The 21217-nt window shown below is 41.5% G+C and overlaps 1 protein-coding gene across 1 annotated transcript in view; it reads right to left on the bottom strand.

Annotated features, from left to right (window-relative positions):
* Positions 1-9945: 9945 nt before the first annotated feature.
* Positions 9946-21217, bottom strand: part of DPYS (dihydropyrimidinase) — a 107275-nt gene continuing 96003 nt past the window's right edge. Inside the window, exons 9-10 of the mRNA XM_049853930.1 lie at positions 11453-11584; positions 9946-10132 (exon numbers count right to left, since the gene is read on the bottom strand). Coding sequence (XP_049709887.1) covers positions 11468-11584 — 117 coding nt within the window. The 3' untranslated portion in view covers positions 9946-10132; positions 11453-11467. The remainder of the gene's footprint in view (positions 10133-11452; positions 11585-21217) is intronic.

Below are 21217 nucleotides of genomic sequence, written 5' to 3'. Positions count from 1 at the left end.
TCCTTCAGGAACAGTCTCCTTGGCCTCCATCCGTATCCCTGTGGCAGGTACTTACACCTGCTGCTGGCTTTTTTTGCCCAGACATCCATGTGCTCACTCTGACCTCCATTTTTGGCTTATTGCTGGGGCTTTTTCAGAACTTGCCTGGAGTGTCCAACTCATCTCAAAGTCCTGGTCCTTCTTAGCTTAGCAAATCTTTATAGGTCCACATGCTCAGTTTTAGCCTTGATCTCAGCATACCTGTTCCTGGCTCTAGCTTTTGCATGTGACTCTCAATATGGATGGTACAATTATTCACAGAAAACATGATAAGCTGCTAACCTAACTCCATTACTCTGCACATCAATGAACAAAACCTCCAGCTTCCAGTGGGATACGGCATCCCCTCTTCTCCATCACCGCTGCTAAACTTCTTATTCGGGTCCCAGTCATTGTCTCCATTTCTTGACATTCTCATCTCATAAATCTCTACTTATTACTATGGCGACCACACCAATTGAATATTAAATTTCCCATAGCCTTTACCATCTGTCATTCTGCATCCTTTTTCACTATAAGCCAGCTTTCCAGAGTGTCTTAGTCATCTAGTGCTGCTATAACAGAAATATCACAAGTGGATGGCTTTAACAAAGAGAAATTTATTTCCTCACAGTAAAGTAGGCTAAAAGTCCGCATTCAGGGTTTCAGCTCCAGTGGAAGTCTTTTTCTCTCTGTTGGCTGTGGAGGAAGGTTCTTGTCCTCAAACTTCCCCGGACTAGGAACTTCTCCAAGCAGGAACCCTGGGTCCAAAGGATGCTCTCTGCTCCCAGCACTACTTTCTTGGTGGTATGAGGTCCCCCTGTCTCTCTGCTCACTTCTCTCTTTTATTGCCCAAAAGAAATTGGTTCAAGTCAAAATCTAGTCTTGTAGGTTGAGTCCTGCCTCATTAATATACCTGCTGCCTATTCCCCCTCATTAACATCGTAAATGCAGGATTTATAACACATAGGAAAATCACATCAGATGACAAAGTGGTGGACAACCACACAATACTGGGAATCAAGGCCTAGCCAAATTGATACACGTATTTTTGGGGAACACGATTCAATCCATGACACAGAGTAATCAACTTTTCTAACATTATACTCATATTGCTTTGTTGTTCACAAACTTGATCTCATTGGGTTCTATGAACAATGCAATAAAGTAACCAGGGAAGTACTATCATCTCCATTTCTTGGATCAAGAGACTGAGATTCAGAGAAGTCAAGTGACTTTCACCAGACGGCATTCTGAAAAGTGATGAAATCCCAGTCTTCTCGCTTTAAGCCACTCTTGTCCATGTCATGTGTCCTTTGGTACGTGAGGCACTGCCTTTTGTGGCTTTGAGTCTTCGCCCACACCACCTCCCACTCTTAGTCAGTGTTAAGCCAGCATCCCCCAAAGAATTACAAAAACAGAAATACCAACTTATGCCTTCGTTTTCTCACTTCCCATTAGAACCAGCGGCATAAGCGTACATTCTAGAATCTTACAACTAAGAAACAAAAGCTCTATTTTTTCCTTCGTTGTCTACTAAAATCAAACCAAAATCAAACCACCACCACCACCACAAGAAAACCCTCTAAGGCTTCTCTTCTTTCAGGAACTCCTTTGAACTCCCATGCCTAGCATCTATGCCTGCCTCTTCCACGGAGGCTAGTAATTTTTAGACTCCTCTTCTTGTACCGTTTTCATTATAAGTTCCCGGAGGTCCGTGTCTACATCTGCTTAATGTGCTGTAAACCACTCTCACTCTTAGCAGACCTGGGCAGAGTCAGTAAATATTGATTGGTGGGGGTGCGCGTGTTCCTTTAGAAAGGGGAAAGTAAGCTGTCTTGTTGCTAGAATCCCCAAGACAAGAGAATTAGTTACAGTGAGATTGGCTAGAAGGTGTAAAGCAACTCAGTGTATTGTAAACTACTTAAAAAAAGAAAATAGAACTTGGAGAGGTGAGTGGGGGGAGGAGGGGTGACAGTGGAAGATAAATAACTCCCAAGATGTCTGGCTGCAGAGCTGAGAGAGAAATCTAGAAAGCTCCTGGCACTGGAACAAGAGAAGCAGGCTGAATGCTGCTGTATGCAACGCCTACCACCTGGGACAGTCATTCACCCCAATCAGAGGGGCCTGCCAGCTCTGCAGGGGCTGCACCCTGGAAGGATGAATTGGCGACAGGCCAGGTCAGAATCTCGATGGGTAATGAACAGGGTAGGAATGAACACGGGGTGTGTGGGAAGCTGCACCGACTGACTTTCTTTCCTGCAGTCCCATTCCCAGGCCTGCAGTGACTCAGGGAAACGGCCGCTGTCTGCAAAACTTGCAGGCACCATCATTTACTGACTGCTCACTCCCTTCTAGCTCTGGGCTGGCTGCTTCCTGAGCACTGCCTCATTTAATTCTCACACCAAACCTATGACAACTCCACTACTGCCCCCATATTCCAGTGAGAACCTGAGGCTCTGAGTGGTTAAGTCTCTTGTCCGAGGTCTCCCAGCTGATGCACCCTCGTTGTTTGACTTTTGAATTCAAACCTGTGCTCTTAAGCATTGTAAAAATGGCACTCCCTCACCTGTATCTAGCAACCGTTAGGTGTTATGGATTGAATAGGAGTGCTAGTGGCACAGTGATTAAGGACTGGGTAGCTAACTGATAGGTCAGTGGTTTGAACCCCCCCAGCTGCTCCGCAGGAGAAAGATGTGGTAGTGTGCTTCAGTAAAGTTAAAAAAAAAAAAAAAAAGCCCATTGCAATCAAGTCTGTTCCGACTCATAGTGACCCTATAGGACAGAGTAGAACTGCCCCATAGGGTTTCCAAGAAATGGCTGGTGGATTCGAACCTGACCTTTTGGTTTGCAGCTGAGCTCTTTGGGGCAGCTCTACTCTGTCCTATAGGGACTCTGTGAGTTGGAATCGACTAGATGGCAATGGGTTTTGGTATGGGTTGAATTTTGTCTCCCAAAAAATATATATTGTAAATCCTAAACCCCCATACCTGTGGATACAAACCCATTTGGGAATGCGCTTCACTTTTCAACTCCCGTCTCCATCTTTCCCTCAAATTTTCCAACCACCTAAACTCCCACATTCCTCACTTACATAAATTATTTTAAAATGGTAATGTGTGCCTAGCATCAAGTTAGGTACCGGGGATGCAAAGATGACTAAGACATGGTTCCTGCCTGCAGGAATCCAGAGCCCAGTTGAGGACCCAGTTGGGCACATGGTAGGGGAAATAGAAGGAATGGGTAGCTGGTGACTTTGCTAAAACCAAACCCATTCCAAGGCCCTGTCAGGCAAGCACTCTAATGTGAACAATGGTCTGTGATATTAGAATTCTAGACTCACACAGAATATTTATGGCTGATGGTTGTCAGAATTATATACTGTGCCCCATAGATGCTCAGAGAACAGACTGTGAAAGTCAAGCTTCACGAGGAAGTGAATTGGCTTTGGGGTTTGGAATAGACAAAAAAACAGGATAGTTTGAGCAAGAGAGAAGAAAGGTAACACCATTGATTGACTGTCACTCCCCTGCTCCCCTTAACACCCACCCCCCGCCACACACACATAGCATCTTTCCATCTTAGCACATCACAGAAGAGTTGAGTCTATTTTCAAGTGGTCTCAAAATATTCTGTTAATTACACCAATTCTGTTTCATTAACATTCGCTGTTAACATGTATTAATTCAACAAGCATTTATTGACTTCCTACTGCATGCCAGCTACTGTTAGACAATTGGGAACAGAGATAAATTTACTCATTATGGTGCTGGTTGGAATGACGGATAAAAAGAAATCAAAAGACATGGCTTTTGGCAATGAGGAGATTCTTTTGTGAGGACCCCAGCATGTACACAATAATCATTGTGACAAATCCAAGGGTTCCTTATGAGCGTGGAGCTGCCTGTTAACTGAAATGAAACACAAGAGTTGCAGGAGTTGGTGGAGGCTTCGGGAGGGAGGGACAGAGGAAGAGAGGTGAGTAAGAAGATTGAGAAGGAGTTGTTGGAGATGTAGAGAAATGTTCGATTGATATCTTCCCTGTTTGCCCCAAAGCACCCTCCCACTGCCACAGAACTTACTGTACAGCACTGGGACTGTTGATTTGCTTGCCTGTCTAGTCCTAGAGACCTTTAACTAACTCTTCATTATATTCCAAGCACCTAGCTCAGCTCCTGGTGCAGGGCACAAAAAGAAATGCTTACAAGCTTGCAAGCAGCCTTCTAAGGCACAACAATTGGTCTCTATTCACCTGGAGCAACAGAAAAAGTAGGATAGTCCGGAATAGGAGGAAGAAATGGAATGTGTGGCTAATTGCCTCCATGAATAACTGCTTCCTTTGCCATGAGATCAGAAGAACTGGATGGTGCTGGGCTACCATTACTGAACATTTTGATCAAAGACTCCAAAGAGGAACTTTAATCAAAAAGGGGAAAATGCAGAACAGAACTTCAAATTCTCATGGTATCCATGGAGGCTGAATGAACCCCTGAATCTTAACTAGTAAAGAATATCTGCCTTGAGCATTGTCCTCTTTTAAGATCTAGCTATACGAGATCAAACTGACAACAGCAACTCAAAAGATTAGATAGAAAACTTAGAGGGCAGTGAGTATATGTTAAAACATACACCCATAAAAGTTTCTACATGTACAATTCAGTGACATTGACTACATTCTTCAAGTCATGTGACCATTCTCGCCCTTCTTTTCCAAATTGTTCCTCCCCCGTTAACATACACTCTGAGTTTTAAGGCATAAACACACTGTTTAAGTTTGGTTTCTGTGAAACTAAAATTTTAAAACATTTGTGACTTGGGAAAAATTAGTTGCAGGAATGTTTTAACTCCAATAATTGTTGACATCTCATTCCCCAGTTATTAATTCAAATAATGTTTTACGAGATTGAGAGACTTCCCCCTTTAGTTGGCTCATGAGAACACTGGAAAACAGCAAAGTCTATTTCTCAAGTAGTGGCTTTATAAGTTACTAGAAAAGGGAATGTGCTTCTGTGCATCTCATTCGTTAATATCTATAAACATTTTTGTAAATTAGGGAACCAACAAAAGTAAATAGGAAGGCAATAGTCAACCAATCACTAAGGGAACCCTTTTGTGAAGGGTTTGTTTTGCTTTTCAGTTTTAGTTTTATACTATTGAGCAACAATGATCATAAAATGTGACTTTGAAGAGACTGAAAATTTCTAAATTGGCGTAAGTGGCTTCATCCTGCCTCCAGGAAAAATGAAGCAGCCAATCTCAAAGAAATAATAGCTGACATTGATTATGAGCTGACTTTGTGCTCAGTGCTATGCTAAGTGCTTATCCCTTACCTCATTTAATTCACCCCCAAATCCTAGGATGTAAGTATTATTATTCCCCCATTCTATAGATGAGACATGTGAAGCTGAGGGTTTCTTAAAAATAATTTTTCTTGTTGTTGAGAATATACATAAGCAGTACACACCAGCTCAACAATTTCTACATGTACAATTCAGTGACATTGATTACATTCTTCCAATTGTGAATTCCATGAGAATTTGAAATTCTGCTCTGCATTTTCCCCCTTTTGATCAGGATTCTTCTGTAGAATCTTTGATCAAAAATGTTCAGTAATGGTGATGCTGAAGGAGTTTAAGTAACTTGCCTAAGTTATTCTGGACACATCATCAAAAAAGACCAATTGCTGGAAAAGGATATCATTGCTGATAAAGTTGAGGGTTAGCAAAGATGAGGAAAGCCCTAGGTGATATGAAATGACAGTGGCTGAAACAATGAACTGAAATGCAACAACGATAATGAAGATAGTACAGAGCTTGGCAATGATTAGTTGTTATACATTAGGTTGCTATGAGTCGGAGCCAACCGGTCGACAACTAACAACAACAGCAACATAGCTAGTAAGTGACAGAGGAATGTTTTGAAGCCAGTCAATTCCAAACTGTATGCTCTTGCGTGCTTTGCTACACAGCCAGCCATACTTCCTCCCACTAAATGATGATGACATGGAGCTTAGGGCTGAGCAATTACTGAGTGAAAGGTGCAGAACCAATAAAATAAAATGAAAACTTGTTGTCATTAAGCTGATTCCAACTCACAGAGACCCTGACCCTATAGGATAGAGTAGAACTGCAACATAGGGTTTCCAAGGAGTGGCTGGTAGATTTGAATTACCAACATTTTGGTTAGCAGCCGATAGAGCTCTTAGCCACTGCACCACCAGAGCTCCAAAAGTTGCAGAACTAGGGCCAATTCAGGGTTGCTAGACTTGGAGCCTAGCCCACTTTGCATCACGGGAGCTGCCCCGTGACAAGAGGCCCTGACTGGCCTAGAGGGCCTGGAAAAACAGTTAACCATTGACACTGCTTCAACTTTAGCTCCTCATGGCTGAAGGTCAGCCACGACCAGGCTCCCACTGACCCTCAGCACTTGCTCAGCAGCAGAGCTACCCCTCTTACCAGGAGAAGTAACCCTGAGAGGCCTTGAGCACTGCAAGTCACTCCCACTCACCCCTTACCGCCTATGTGCCCACCTGTGTTCTTCACTTTAGGTTCAAGGGGAATCCAACAAATATGGATTCAATTCTCTTAAAAAAATGCGTAAAAGAAAGGGAACCCAGACTTCACATTCCTCCAAAGGAAACTTCCTTATCAGAATGCTGGGTTTCTTAGGACAAATCGAATCTAATTTGCTGAGAACTGCCACTGACTGCAGAAAGCCATTAGGCTCCTCCTTATGCTTTACTAAATGGGGAAGTGTCAGCAAGACTGTAGAGATAATACACTTAATACACTTTCTCTGGTGTTATTTTTAATGGTTCTGGAACCCTATTTACTGAAAAACTTTAATACGCCTTGGAAACCTCCTTCCAGGTCATCCTGTGACAATATCTTGATATAAGAAGCTACAATTAATGTAACTCTCTGCACCTCAGTTTCATGATGTATCAGATGGGGATAATCACAGTCCCCACCTCAAGATGTTGGAAAGATCATGTGAACTAATACTTGCAATGTACGCAGGGCCTCAGTGTTTAAGCTCTTAACGATTGTTTGTTGCTGGTCTATTTTTCTGAGCTTGAATGATGTTGGCAGCTGTCCATCATTAGGAGTGGATTCTTTTAAGTCTTAACTAAGGAATACACTTAAGTGGTCAAGTGCAGTCAAACAGATCAGGGTTTATATCCGAGGTCACCCAATGACCAGCCAAGAGCCTTTAGGCAATTATTTAACCTCTCTCAGTCTTTCTCATCTGTTCAAAGAGAAAAATAATAGTATCCATATCATAGGGCTACAGAAAGAATGAAACAATAGTGTACGCACTTAGCTTAGCATTGGGGCTGGCACTTAATACCTGTTACTGTCAAACCGATGCCAACTCAAAGCCACCCTATAGGACAGAGTAGAACTGCCCCATACAGTTTCCAAGGAGCACCTGGTGGATTTGAACTGCCAACCTTTTGGTTAGCAGATGTAGCTCTTAACCACTACACCACCAGGGTTTCCACTTAATAAAGGCCTAATAAGGCACTTAATAAGGGCCTAGTAAATGTTATCATTGAGAATCTATTGAGAACATTTAGAGGTTTCATTAAAGAAAAAGCCAACGGTCTTGTATTGTTGTGGAGGCTACATCCTATCAGAAGGCAAACGCGATGCTTGAAAAGGCCCTGTTAACGTTTCTTTACTCCCATAGATTATTATGTAACCCCTCCCTGTCCCCCAGCCCACAGAGCCTCCTTGGCCAGTCCCCGGGGCCTCCAGGGTAATGGCCCAGCCACGCTGACCTGTGTGCTAGCACTGTTTGTGACCTGCTTGTGCTTGACACTCTGTTTTTTGCTATACTGTTCTTCTTCTTAAAATGTACTTCTCCCTTTCCTGTGCCAGGCATGAGGGTCTTCATAAAACAGGATTTTAACTCCTTTTCCTTTAGTGAGCCTTTCCAAGTTCTGATATTTTCTGCTAAAGCTCCTCAAATACTGAACGTGTACACTCCATTTAAAGCACTCAGATTACAACAATCCACAAAGTGAATCCCTATTTAGTTGAGAGTTCTCAGTAACTTTAGCTGTATCGATTTAGGAATTGAGGAGGAACTCCTCCACTTCTGCCTTTATTTAAAAATTCACGGTTATCCACTGAGTGCATTCAGGACAGGACCTCAAGGAGCCTGTAGTTTCCTGGAGCAGACAGATGAGCGGGTAATTATAATGCAATGAGATATGGTGATGTGACGAGGTATATGACGAGCCCTAGGGGCATAAATGAGGGATCTAACCTTATGTAAATGGTTAAGGGTGGTGCGAATGGTTAATGCAGCCTCTTAGCTGTTAAAAGAAAGGTTGGAGGTTTGAGTCCACCCACAAGAGCCAAGGAAGAAAGGCCTGGTGATCTACTTCCAAAAAACCCTATGGAGCACAACTCTACTCTGCTGGGTATGGGGTCATCACGGTTTGGAGTCAACTCTACGGCAACTGGTTACCCCTGTCTTGCTGGGGGGGGGTGATATTTAACTAAATACTGAAGGATGAGCAGGAATTAGCTTCTAGATGAGAACGTGAGTTAATTATTCCTCTTCAGAAGATTTCAGTAGTTCTATCATGAAGTAGTTCTATTGTCATTCAAAGGATAGAAGACAAATAATGAAATATTTTAAAGTATCTCTTACCTGAGAAAAAAGCTATAGTTTGACTGAAATAGGAGGTCCATTCTTCAGGTGCCATTCACCATCCTTTCTGCTGTGTGCTCGAGGCAAGTTATAATCGGGCCAACTGGAGTCTTACTACACTTTACCAAATGTACGAATGTCCACTTAATTTTAGTGAATACCTGCATATGTGTCTGTAACGACAGTATAATTTTCCTGATTTTACCCCATGTTTTAAAATCTCTATTGACCTAGTTATGTAGGAGAAAGAAATATAAGCTCAGCTTCTCTGCTAGCTCTCTGCACACAAAAAGGATCATAGCACAGACCGGGAAGCAAAGAGGAGGGAAGAGATCAATGCATCTTTTAGCCCTGCTGATAGTATGTAATTCCTTCAAATCCTGCATTCATCAATGCTATTGGATAATTTGCCTGGAGTTATTCTATGGCTCAGTGTCCAATTTATTACATGAGGTTTGCTGAGGATTTCCAGGAGTTGCTGAGGCAGGTGCCACAAAGAAAATCATGCATTCAAATCAAAACCAACTTCCCAACAGTTAGAAGGTATAGTGGATTGAATGGTGGCTCCCCCCAAAAAGATATGTCTTGACCCCCAGAACCTGTGAACGTGACTTTAGCTGGAAAAGGGGTCTTTGCAGATGTAATAAAGGATCTTGGATTACCTGGGTGGACCTTAAATCCAATGACAAATGTCCTTATAAGAAGAGGAGAAGACACAGACACAGAGGAGAAGGCCATGTGAAGACACGGAGAAAGACACAGAAAGAAGAACGCCATGTGAAGACTGAGGCAGAGGTTGGAGTTATGCAGCAAGAGCCAACAGAAGCTGGAAGGGGCAAGGAAGGATCTTCCCCTAGAGCCTTTGGAGGGAGCCCAGCCCTGCTGATCCCTTATTTTAGACTTCTGGCCTCCAGAACTATGAAGGAATACATTTCTGTTGTCTTCAGCCACCAAATGTGTGGCGATTTGTTATGGCAGCCACAGGGACCTCTTACAGAAGGAGACACACATAACTCCGATAATATGATGTAGGATAGAGACCTGAATGTTTATTAACTACAATAAAATGTAAGATCACAGCGTTAGCTAATTTTTTTTAAAACAAATGTAGCCATTTTTAACAACACTTTAAACAAGAAAGGGCTTTTCAAAAATTCAAAGTCAGAAATCTAGCACAAGCAAAGGTGACATTTTAAGGTATCATCAGTGAACTGTTACTCAGACTTTCCATCACAATACTGTTCATTTATGTCTTCAATTTTACACAGCAACAAAGTCACAGGGAAAAAGACAGCGACTGCTTCTGAAAGAAAATGAAAGTGGCCTAGAGCGATTGTTTTTTTTTTTTTTCAAAAGGAACTTGGGGAGTTGAAATCAGGCCTGCTTCTCGGTGGGCTGACAAGACTTGACTGTGATGGAAAAACAGCAGCATCCTTTCCTCTGATTTTACCTTTGAACAGAATAAAAGGAACTCAGTGTAACGTTCTCCCTCACAAAGAAATGCAGACCTCAAGCCTCACCCCAAGAAATGCTATAATCAAAGTAAACACAATCTTGTACCTACACATGCTGTTAAAAGCATTTACCGCATTTCTCTCTCTTGCTAATCTTCCTCAGAATTTTTAGCACAGCCTTCCTGGATTGGAAGAATAATTCTAGTTCTCTGGAAATGACAAGCAGGTTGCAACTATATAACGTTGTTAAAGACTTACACATTCAGTAATGAAAGAGATCAAAGCACACAGCACAGAGGGCTGCCTTCATCCAAGAATTCATTATCCAGACCCCTGCAGCCACCAGATTTACTCACACAAGCGTAGGTTGTCAGAATGTGAAAATGTGAATGCCTCCCTGAGCATTTGTGAACTAGTCCTTTGTCAAACAGTCCCCTAACGAATACAGACTTCTATCCCATCCGTCATGTCAATCTCTTGTGTAAGTCTTTTGCAGACTACTACATGCTGAAACACCTGAAAATATACCACCGGTTTGAAAACACTCAGAGTCTAGCGGATCTGCAAAACTGGCAAAACAGGTAGGCTTTCATGAAGTCAGTGGAGGTGATGTTAGAGAGATCAGCAAAACCACTCACAAATAGGGATCTGCCTGAGCTGGACTCGAAAGCAACTGAAGAAAAGAAATTGAAAAGGATGATGACAATAGGTGCGTCCAAAAATGAAGATAAAAATGTCAAAGGACTAAGAGAGAATTGATGAAGTACTCAAATATTTTTGCAAAAACGACCATCTCTATAATATTATTCCAATTTGAAGTGTGAAATACAGTATATCAAATATTATCAAATAATTTTCCTGAAAACATGTGAGTCATTTCTCATTCATCCAAAGTTCTAGAACATAATTGCAATGACAAAACAAAGATTCATTGTTTTCAGATAAAGTCCTAATCAAATAGTTTATAAATTGTCTGACCTGAAACTGTACTCCCTGTTTTAAGTAATGCCAATTCTCCTCAATAACAAGTCCCTCTGTATGGTGCCAGCCTACTGCCTCTTGCTCATGCTTGATTCTCTGTTAATGTTTTGCTTATATCTCAGAGAATGAATTGTTAGACTCTTCTGAATCTGGGAGGCTCATCTAAACTTTCTGTGTCATGAGGTCTTTTATCAGTGTTCCCTTGACTCAAATGTCCTTCAGCCTATCTCACTTTGAAGCTTTTAGCCTTGGACTATTCAAATGCGTATGAAGAAAGAAATGCTAACTCATACGCTATCAAGCAGGAACGCTTTTTTTCCGTCCTCGTCCCTTACCTGACAGTACTCAGCTCAGGCGTGAGCCTGTTTCCTGGTCCCATCTGTGGATTCTTCTTTTGTCCCTTTGGATTTCAGGGTGATGACTTCTCCCTCATAGGGTGCGCGCTCCACAGGGGTAGGTGTGCAAGTCTGAAACAGAACATTTCGTTTCTCTCTTGTGGTTTATTGGCTTCTTACATTTAAAGCTAAATGTGGCTCCCTTTATGAATTGAGAGCAAAAAGGGATCGTGCTAGGCCTTGTCCTAAATGCTTTACATATATTTAATTCTCTCAACATTTAATCTCCATAACAGTATCTATATATGTATACACACACATACACACAAAGACAAATAATAAATAATTTTGGGTCTTATTTTGACAACCAAAACTAATATATTGTAGTGATTAACAACGTGGCCTTTGGAGTCCTGTATTTTTATGGAAATAACACATACCTTCTACATTTGTTAGGAAACCCTGGTGGCACAGTGGTTAAGAGTTCATCTACTAACCAAAAGGTTGGCAGTTCAAATCCACCAGGAGCTCCTTGGAAACCCCATGGGGCAGTTCCACTCTGTCCTACAGGGTTGCTGTGAGTCAGAATTGACTCCATGGCAATGAGTTCTACATTTATTTGCCAAACTCGCCCTCCTCCGAGAGGTATTTTCTGTAAACGCGGTATGTTAATTTTTTTTACAAGTTGCTATAAAAAATTAGCATAGTGCTTATGAAAATACCTAATGGAGCAGGAAGAGGAGGAGGAGGGTAAAGTTGGCAAACAAAGGTGCATTATTTGCATAAAAATACCATAAGACACATCTGGGTTTGAATTCTGCTATTTACTAGTTGTAGGAAACTGGCAAGTTAATTAATACCCTCAAGCCTACTTCCTTATCTATGAAATGGGAGGAATAAAGCCCATCTCCTAGATACATGAGATTTTGCAGACCAAAGCATTTCCTCCATTGATTTAACAGATATTTGTTGGACACACATGGCCTCAGGTGTTTGCCATGCCAGCTGAGGACAAACCATTGAACAAGATGACACAGTCCCCACAGCCGTGGACACATTTGAAGCATAGAGTCTGGCACACACTAGGCACCAATAAATGAGAGGGCCTCTGCCCTCTTGTCACTAGTCCAAGCCTCTGTCCACTTTCCGTGTCTGGTTAGATGCTCTCATGGACTTCACCTTGACTCACTATCTACACAGTCCTTTTCTTCACCCTAGGTCTTCTCACCATGCTGCTGAGGAACACTGACACTGGGAAATGAAGTGCCAGCCTTCCATTTCTGCTACTCTGCCCCTGGACATTGATGTTACCTGGAGCCATTCTACATCTGAAACCTTAAACTCACTTAGTGTCCCATCCCCTGGCCACATCTTCCCATCCTTCTGGTCTCACCCCTGAGCACATCAGCACTTCAGATGTTTGGTCCCTGTGTTTTTTCCTCTCCTGGTTTTATTTTCTAAGTCAGTCTGCACGATTAAGAACAAACAAACAAAACCTAAAAGCCAAACCCTATGCCACTGCCATGTAGTCGATTCTGACTCACAGTGACATCGTATTTCACAGAATAGAACTGCTTCATAGAGTTTTCTTGGCTGTAATCTTTATGGAAACAGATAGCCAGGCCTTTCTTCTGCAATGCCACTGGGTGGGTTTGAACCACCAACCTTTCAGATAGTAGTCCAGCACAAACCATTTGTGCCATCCAGGAACTGCATGATATATCACTTAAACCTGGACTGACTCAATTTCCCTCATACTCCTTGCAGAGCTTCCCCATTTATTTGTTCTCCGGGTTGCATTTTCTCTTTGGCTAGCTGTCTCCTGTGGCTGGTCTCAGGTCACCTGGCTGTCTAAGAGCCCCTCTGGCTGCTCAGTCACTGCACCAGCAATGCTACTGGGCAGCTTTTACCCTCTCTGGTCACTCTGGTCACATTGACCATCATATGTCTCTGACCTGACCATCTAGGTCTCATCTGCACACCTTCTAACTCTAGCCTCCTCCTAGGCTCTGGGTGGGCAGAGACTGGTGTCCTGCCAGAATAGCCATGAAAAGGTAACCACTCCTGCCCACACTGCCACCTCAGAAATGAACCAATCTTCCGTCAGGAGTCTCTGCCTCATATGTCAAAATCTCCTTTGACAGATAAGTTGGCAGGACTCGAAGACAATTTAAGTTCTAGTCTCAAGCCTCCCAGCACTTTTAACCTTTTAATATTTTCTTATCCTTTAATGGCTAGACTCATGTCTTGTTCATCTTTGTACTCTCCATCACTCCTGGCACTGTACTCTATGTACACTTTAGAGCCTCCACAGGTCTTCACTGTGACAAATGGAAAGGTGATGATAGCTCTTACGGCAGAATCTTAAACCGTCCCTGCTGTCGTTCAGAAGTTCCATTACATATTTGTCTTCTAAGTAGAACTAACTTACCACTCTTAGGAAAACTAGCCTTGTTCCTTCTCTCTAGAGACAGTGGCAAATCTCCATCTGACATGTGAAGCACCCAGCCCTGACATGGGCTCCAGCATCTGGTGGGACCAGTGCTTGGTGCTGGGAGGCTATCCTTGTTGGGCCTGAAACAAAGCGTGCTTCTTTCCCTGGTACCCTAGATGAGTGTAGTGATAACACGGACTCCATCCTGGTTCTCCTATCTAAACTCCAAAGGATATTTATGCAGCTTAAAACACAGAAAGATCGGGATGAAGGATCACAGGGTTCTGGGTTGAACAAAGTAAGCAGATTTCTTCTCTTGGCTCCCAGGACTCCACGTTCTCTTGGTTTTTCCTCCTACCTCAGTGCTCAGGCTTCTCAGGTACTTTGCTGATTTCTCTTCTCCTCAGCCTCTGGATATTGGAGGCTCCTGAGCTCTATCTCCATTGCTCTTTCTTTCCTATCTACCCAGTCTCTTTGGTGGCTGTTTTAGTCATCTAGTGCTGCTACAACAGAAATAACACAAGCGGATGGCTTTACCAAAGAGAAGTTTTATTGTCTCACAGTCCAGTAAGCTAGAAGTTCAAATTCAGGGCATTGGCCCCAGAGGAAGGCTTTCTCTCTCTGTCGACTTTGGAGGAAGATCCTTGTCATCAATCTTCCCCTGGACTAGGAGCTTCTCCTCACAGGAACCTCAGGTCCAAAGGATGCACTCTGTTCCCGGCACTGCTTTCTTGGTGGTACGAGGTTCCCATGTCTCTCTGCTTGCTTCTCTTTTATATCTCAAAAGAGATTGGCTTAAACCACTATCTAATCTTATAGATCTCATTTAATGTAACTTGCACTAATCCATCTCATTACATCACAGTGATAGGATTTACAACATATAGGGAAATCACATCAAATGACAAGATGGTAAACAATCACACAATACTGGGAATCATGACCTAGCCAAGTTGACAGATATTTTGGGGGGACATAATTCAATCCACAACAGTGGCCTCAGCCTCATGGTTTTAAATACAATCATGGCCATGACTGCCAAACTCTAATCTTTAACTCTTATCTCTGCCCAGGTCTCCTGACTCCTTTATCCAACTGGCTCCTTGACCTCTTCATAAGGAAGTGTAATAAGCATCCTAAACAGAGCTAGAACTTAAGTGCTACAAGCTGCGGTTGAAACGGAAGCAGAATTTAAGCTCTTCGAGAACAGAGACTTCTGCCTTATTTACTCCTGTATCCCAGCACCTAGGATAGTGCCTGGTGTTCAACACATGCTTGTTAAATGAAGGAAGATTTCTTTACTGTAAGACTTCTCAGACTCTGCAATGTGATGCTGTGTGATATCATCACCTGAAGGTAACATTATCCAAAATTATTTGATGGCTTTCTCAAGGAGCACCTGAAGAGACTAGTGTCCTGAGAAACACACCTTCAAAAAGGTTGATCTGGGTTGTAGCGTGCTTTTTTCTAGTACAGGCTGGACAAAACTGAATGAGCAACCAGTGGTTCCTTCCATTTAGATGGTATCACAATCAAACAGAATAACCTGAGAGTAAACTGTGTGAGAAAAACTGTCCTAGCTAATTGTCTTAGTCATCTAGTGCTGCTATAACAGAAATAACACAAGTGGATGGCTTTAACAAAGAGAAATTTATTTCTTCACAGTAAAATAGGCTAAAAGTCTAAATTCAGGTTGTCAGCTCCAGGGGAAAGCTTTCTGTCTCTGATGGCCTTCTCATCAATCTTCCCCCAGACTAGGAGTTTGCTCTTGCAGGGACCCCTGGTCCAAAAGACACACTCTGCTCCCAGCACCGCTTTCTTGGTGGTATGAGGTTCCCCTGTCTCTCTGCTTGCTTCCTTCTTTTATATCTCAAGAGACTGCCTCAAGACACAATCTTGTAATTTGAGTCCTGCCTCACTAACCCAACTGCAGCCCATCCTCCCTCCTTAGCATCAAAGAGGCAGGATTTGCAACATATAGGGAAATCACACAATACTGGGAATCATGGCACAGTCCAATTGATACACACATTTCTGGGGGGACATAATTCAATCCGTGACACCAATATAAAAACCAAAAAACCTAACCCAGTGCCGTCGAGTCGATTCTGACTCAGAACGACCCTATAGGACAGAGTAGAACTGCCCCACAGAGTTTCCAAGGAGCACCTGGAGAATTTGAACTGCTGACCCTCTGGTTAGCAGCCGTAGCACTTAACCACTACGCCACCAGGGTTTCCTGACACTAATATAGGAGACATAAATGGCCTCTCGCCTATCAAGACACTGGTGGTTTACTTTGGTAGGTAAGAGTTGAATTTGAGTTCATAGTGATTGTCATGGTGATGAGTTAATGGAAAGAAAAAATGAGAATTATATCACAAATATGCAGTACTGGGAATAAACATTAATTGCAGTCACCATTACACCCAGATAATTGCAGAAATGCTTTTTGGTTAACTGAACAGGGGGAAGAGGAAGTCGTAAGGTGACAGAAAATTTGACAATGTTGTCTGCAGAAAGTGGAGTGGTCAGAAGCCAGATTTTCTGAGACTAGCAAGACCAATAGAGAAGAATCCCGGGACCCTAAAAGAGTTACTGATATGATGGCGCCCATGAGGCTAAGATACTAGTATCAACGGTTAAGATAGCGTACCTGGCCCAACACCAAAGAATCCAAATGAATATGACAGCAAGTCCCTGGGCATGAAATTCATGCCTGGCCCGGTGAACTTAGAGGAAACTGGATATACACTGAACTGCACTGTTCAGAGGACTGCCAGCCACCAGAACAGGAGTAAAGCCCTAGGCTTAATATTGGTGATCTATTTTATAACAGTAAGAATTTGGTAAACGTTTTACAATTCATCTAGTGTTTCCATTTAAGCCTCAAAATACCCTATTTCGCAAGCTATTTCTCAAGGACATGGCATTAAAGCTGGGCCCTCTCATTTCGGGGCTGGTTCCTCTGGTAAACATACCAGTCTGGGGGTAGCTGAACCCTATGTGCAGGAGGGGAGAGTGGGGGCGTGATACTCCTGAGCATGGGGGTGGGTGGCTATGTGTTTGAATAAGGACTAAACTGTATGATTATTATATTGCAGTGGTGGAATTTCAAGGGATTGGCTTTGGAGGTAGACAAACCAGGTTTGAGTTCTAACTCTGCCACTCAGTAGCTACGTGACCTCCCTGGGCCTCAATTTCCTAAGAGAGATATACCACTATTTAGTTCAGAAGGTTGTTGTAAGGATTAAACTGTACATGGCACATAACTAGTGTTCACTAAATATACATTGAATGATTAGGGAATGCACGAAAAGGGAGTATTTGGAAAGTGCTCTGTAGACAGAGGTGCACTGGTAAAGGTAACAAGCGGTCCCACCCACCTTCTTCCTTCCAACCACCAAAGCCCTGATTTGTAGCACTTGCCTATTTCTGTGGTGCAAATACTTCCACCATGGCTGATTTCAAGCTACCAAAGTGACATCACTGAATGCAGAGTTGGAAAGTGACTTCCACAGGCCAGTATGAGCCAGTTTCAGCATATGTATTACATTTTATTATTACTAGCAATGAATCTGTGAAAACTAGGATTATATGACAGTTGATGACATGTCTTAAATTATTTTCTCTGAGCTACCACATTGGGAAAGACATTGACAAACTGTTACTTCAGAAATGGACAACATGCATTTCAAGGACCATATCAGCCATCCACTCAATTTTACCTTATCTGGACGGCAAATTATGCTTACAGTTGCAAGATATAGACCAGTCTAAAGCTCTGGCAGTAGTATCCTGAAAGCGTACGTTGCGCCATGAAGCTACTCCTGTTTCTCTATAAAATTCAACGTGACCTGCGTTTTCCAGAATAGGTTGGGGTTGCTTATTGTTAAAAGAAGAGAAAAAGAGATGACTTGAAGAGTATCTGCACTTCCAAATTTTGGTAGAAATTATAACACTGTAAACACACACACAAATTCTAAAAATGTTAATCCATTTGTATTTAAAGAGCTATATTTTTGGTAAAGAATTTAGTATATAAGTTGATTTTGTTCTTTTAGGACTTTCTTGACCATATAAGCTGCTATAACCACCCCCCCCATCTCTTTCCCATGTCTCCCAACACTCTCTCTTAAGTGATTTTTATATAAAATTGAAATCTATGTTTTATCATGTTCTATTTCTGGTTCCGGTTTACTTATTAAATAAAATTTTCTATCTCATCTTGTGATTAAATTTTTTCCCTTAGGGATCAATTCTTTAAATTTTAAGATTAACTAATTAACAATTCCCCAAAGCTGTGAAACTGAATAAAAATGTTTTTTCTTGCTTTTGAAATGCCTCACAACATTGGATACAGTGATAGCTGCATAGCCTCAGGCTGATAAATTTTATTAAGTAATAAAATCATGGACAAGAATCAAACTCACAGATAATCTCACTATTTGGGATGCATGTGGCAGGAGGCAAACTTCTAGGTATATTTATTTAAATTCCCTCCTATGTACCTCTGAAAATATAGCCTTTGCTCCTTTCTTTTGCAGCTTATGCATTTAACGAACGCCTACTATGTACCAAGTGCTGGACATAAAAAGTATAAGACCCTGCCCTTAAGGAATTAACACTCTAGCCAGAAGACCAAAAATTCTGAAGCTGACGAACACTGACATGTCTGTATTATCTGTGCTTTGGGAGTCCTGAATGGGAAGTGATTAATTTTCTTGGTGAGGATAATAGGCGAGCAGAAGAAATAGGACATTCCTGCCTGCCCTTAAACCCTTGTCCCCACTCACAAGGAAATATGACTATTGTAAGTGCAAACCAAAAGCAAGACCTCTAAAAACTCTTAATGACTTTAAAATTTAGAGTTCCTAATAACACTTTTACTGAGCTTTAGTGTGATATTTTTATTTTAGAAGTTACCTTTGTCTCTGGACAATCCCCAAACCTTATTTCCCCCATTTTATCTGATACATTTTCCACATCAAATATTTTTTAACAATAAACTTTACTTAGATTTCAAAAAAATATATTTTTTAATAATGTATTTCTCTATGATTTGAGTTTCAGAATCATTTCCTTCTCTTTTCTACCTCTACAGAGATCACATGGTATAGTAGAAATCAGAAAGGCCTTAATCACAAATCCTGGCTCTCATCTCTTATGTTTACTTACTACTTAGCTCAAGGAAAGTTACTTAATCTTGCTGAGACTCAGCTTTCTACTCTATAAAACAGGGAAAATATCTAGTAATATCTAATAGCGAATATCTAACGATATGCAGATTAAGTGAAATGATGACTATAAATCACCTATTACGGTGCCTGGCAGATAGTAAGTATTCAGGATTATTATTATAAAAAAAATAATGCACTAGAATGCCTAAAAAGTTGATGTTGTTGTTGTTAGGTGCTGTCGAGTGGATTTTGACTCAAAGCAACCCTATATGCAAAGTAGAACTGCCGCATAGGGTTTCCTAGGCTGTAATCTTTATGGAAGCATCATCAGGTCCTTCTCTCAAGAAACCACTGCATGGGTTTGAACTGCCAACCTTTCGGTTAGCAGCTGAGCTCTTAACCATTGTGCCATCAGGGCTCCTTATACCAGAAGAAAATACTAAAAAACTAAAATAATTCATAGAATTGATACTCAACTCATAAAAAATAAAACTTACATTAATTCTGCCAACAGAAAAAGAAAACCAAAACAATTTAAAAAGGAAAACTGATACAGCCAATCATTTGATGATCTCTGCTGCCCAAAACATTTTCCCCACAAGAGGAAGACTCAGGCAAGTCATTTCAATACAACTGATCAGGTGTTCCCTGTTAGTCTAGCATCCCTGCTGGTGGTAACTGGAACTGATTGCCAGGAACAGCCCCATCTTGTATTCACTTTGAGTGTCACATAATCTACCACCCAGTTCTGTTGATTCTACCTCCTTCCCAAAACCAAAAAACCAAACCGGTTGCCGTTCAGTCGATTCTGACTCATAGCAACCCTATAGGACTGCCCCATAGGGTTGGAGTCGGAATCTACTCGATGGTGATGAGTTGGGTTTTTGGTATTACTTTCCAAACGTAGTGCTGTGCAATTTATCACTAATGACGTCGTTTAACTCAGTCTGTACAACTTGCAGTATATTTAATTGCTTAAGTAGACACTTTTTGGAGTCAGATAACCAGGATTAAATTCTGGTCCTGCCATATACTAGCTGTGTGACTTGGGTATATTTCTTAATTTTTTGAAGCCTCAGTTTCCTGATCTTTAAAGTGGGGAAAAAATATCTCCCTCTCTCAAAGGGTCGTTGCAGTGAGAGAGCTGTTAGCACCATGCCTTACATTCAGTAAGCCCTCAGTAAACGTTAGTATTGCTGTACTTGGCTACATAAATGTTCAGAAACACATACAATTCTTATCACTATCTGCCTGTCACTTTTCAGTGTCAACAGCTACAAATTAAAATGAACTGTAACCTAAACATCTATTCTGACTGAAATACAGTATATAAAGAATTGTAGCATTTCTGAGAATGTAAAATGTTCTACAGCACTTATTCACTTAATCAAAGCTTTAGAAAGTATCTAAAAATGGACGAATCTTGTGTAACAGACTCTGAGAATCCACAAGTAAAAAATTTTCACAAAACATCAGAGAAGAAATCAAAGAGACTATAAGGCTCAAGTAAAATGAATTTAAAAAAAAAAAAAAAGCTAGGGAACTTTGAAAAAAGAGAGGTATGTTTGAAAATGAAAAGAAGACAAGAGCCTTAGAACTAATCCAAGGGTTAAAAGCTCTAATGCCTACAAGGCCAGACAAGTAACATAAATGAGTGAAGCCTGCCGGGTGAAAACCAGAGAGTGGACCCTCTGTAGGGGCTCTGGCTGGCATATTCTTGCCATGTGGGACTGAGGGCGATGGGTTTCGTCCCCCTCCTGTTGTTTTTTGTTGTTGCATGCCGTTTAAGTCAATTCCAGCTCATGACAACCCTATAAAAACCCACTGCCGTCGAGTGAATTTTGACTCACAGCAACCTTATGCTGCTCAAGATTCCAGAAATCTAGATTTTTAATCTGAAACCTTTTGTTACTTTAGCTTACGAAATGATTTTTTGAAACTGCTTAAAACACTGTGTGAGCTAAACAAAATGTGTGTGAGAGCCCCAAATATATAAGAATAAACAACATTTATAATAACACAGATATTATAAATAAAGAATGGGGCCTTTGGAATAGATTCGGTCATCGAAAGGGGAAAGCAAAGAGACGGAACATAATGACTTCCTACTGTGTATCTTAAACATTTTCAAGTCTCATTTGAGTCACACAA

Source organism: Elephas maximus, chromosome 15 (genome assembly GCF_024166365.1).
Source record: "Elephas maximus indicus isolate mEleMax1 chromosome 15, mEleMax1 primary haplotype, whole genome shotgun sequence".
Classification (NCBI taxonomy): Eukaryota; Metazoa; Chordata; class Mammalia; order Proboscidea; family Elephantidae; genus Elephas; species Elephas maximus.
This window is presented reverse-complemented; position numbering and strand designations above follow the sequence as displayed.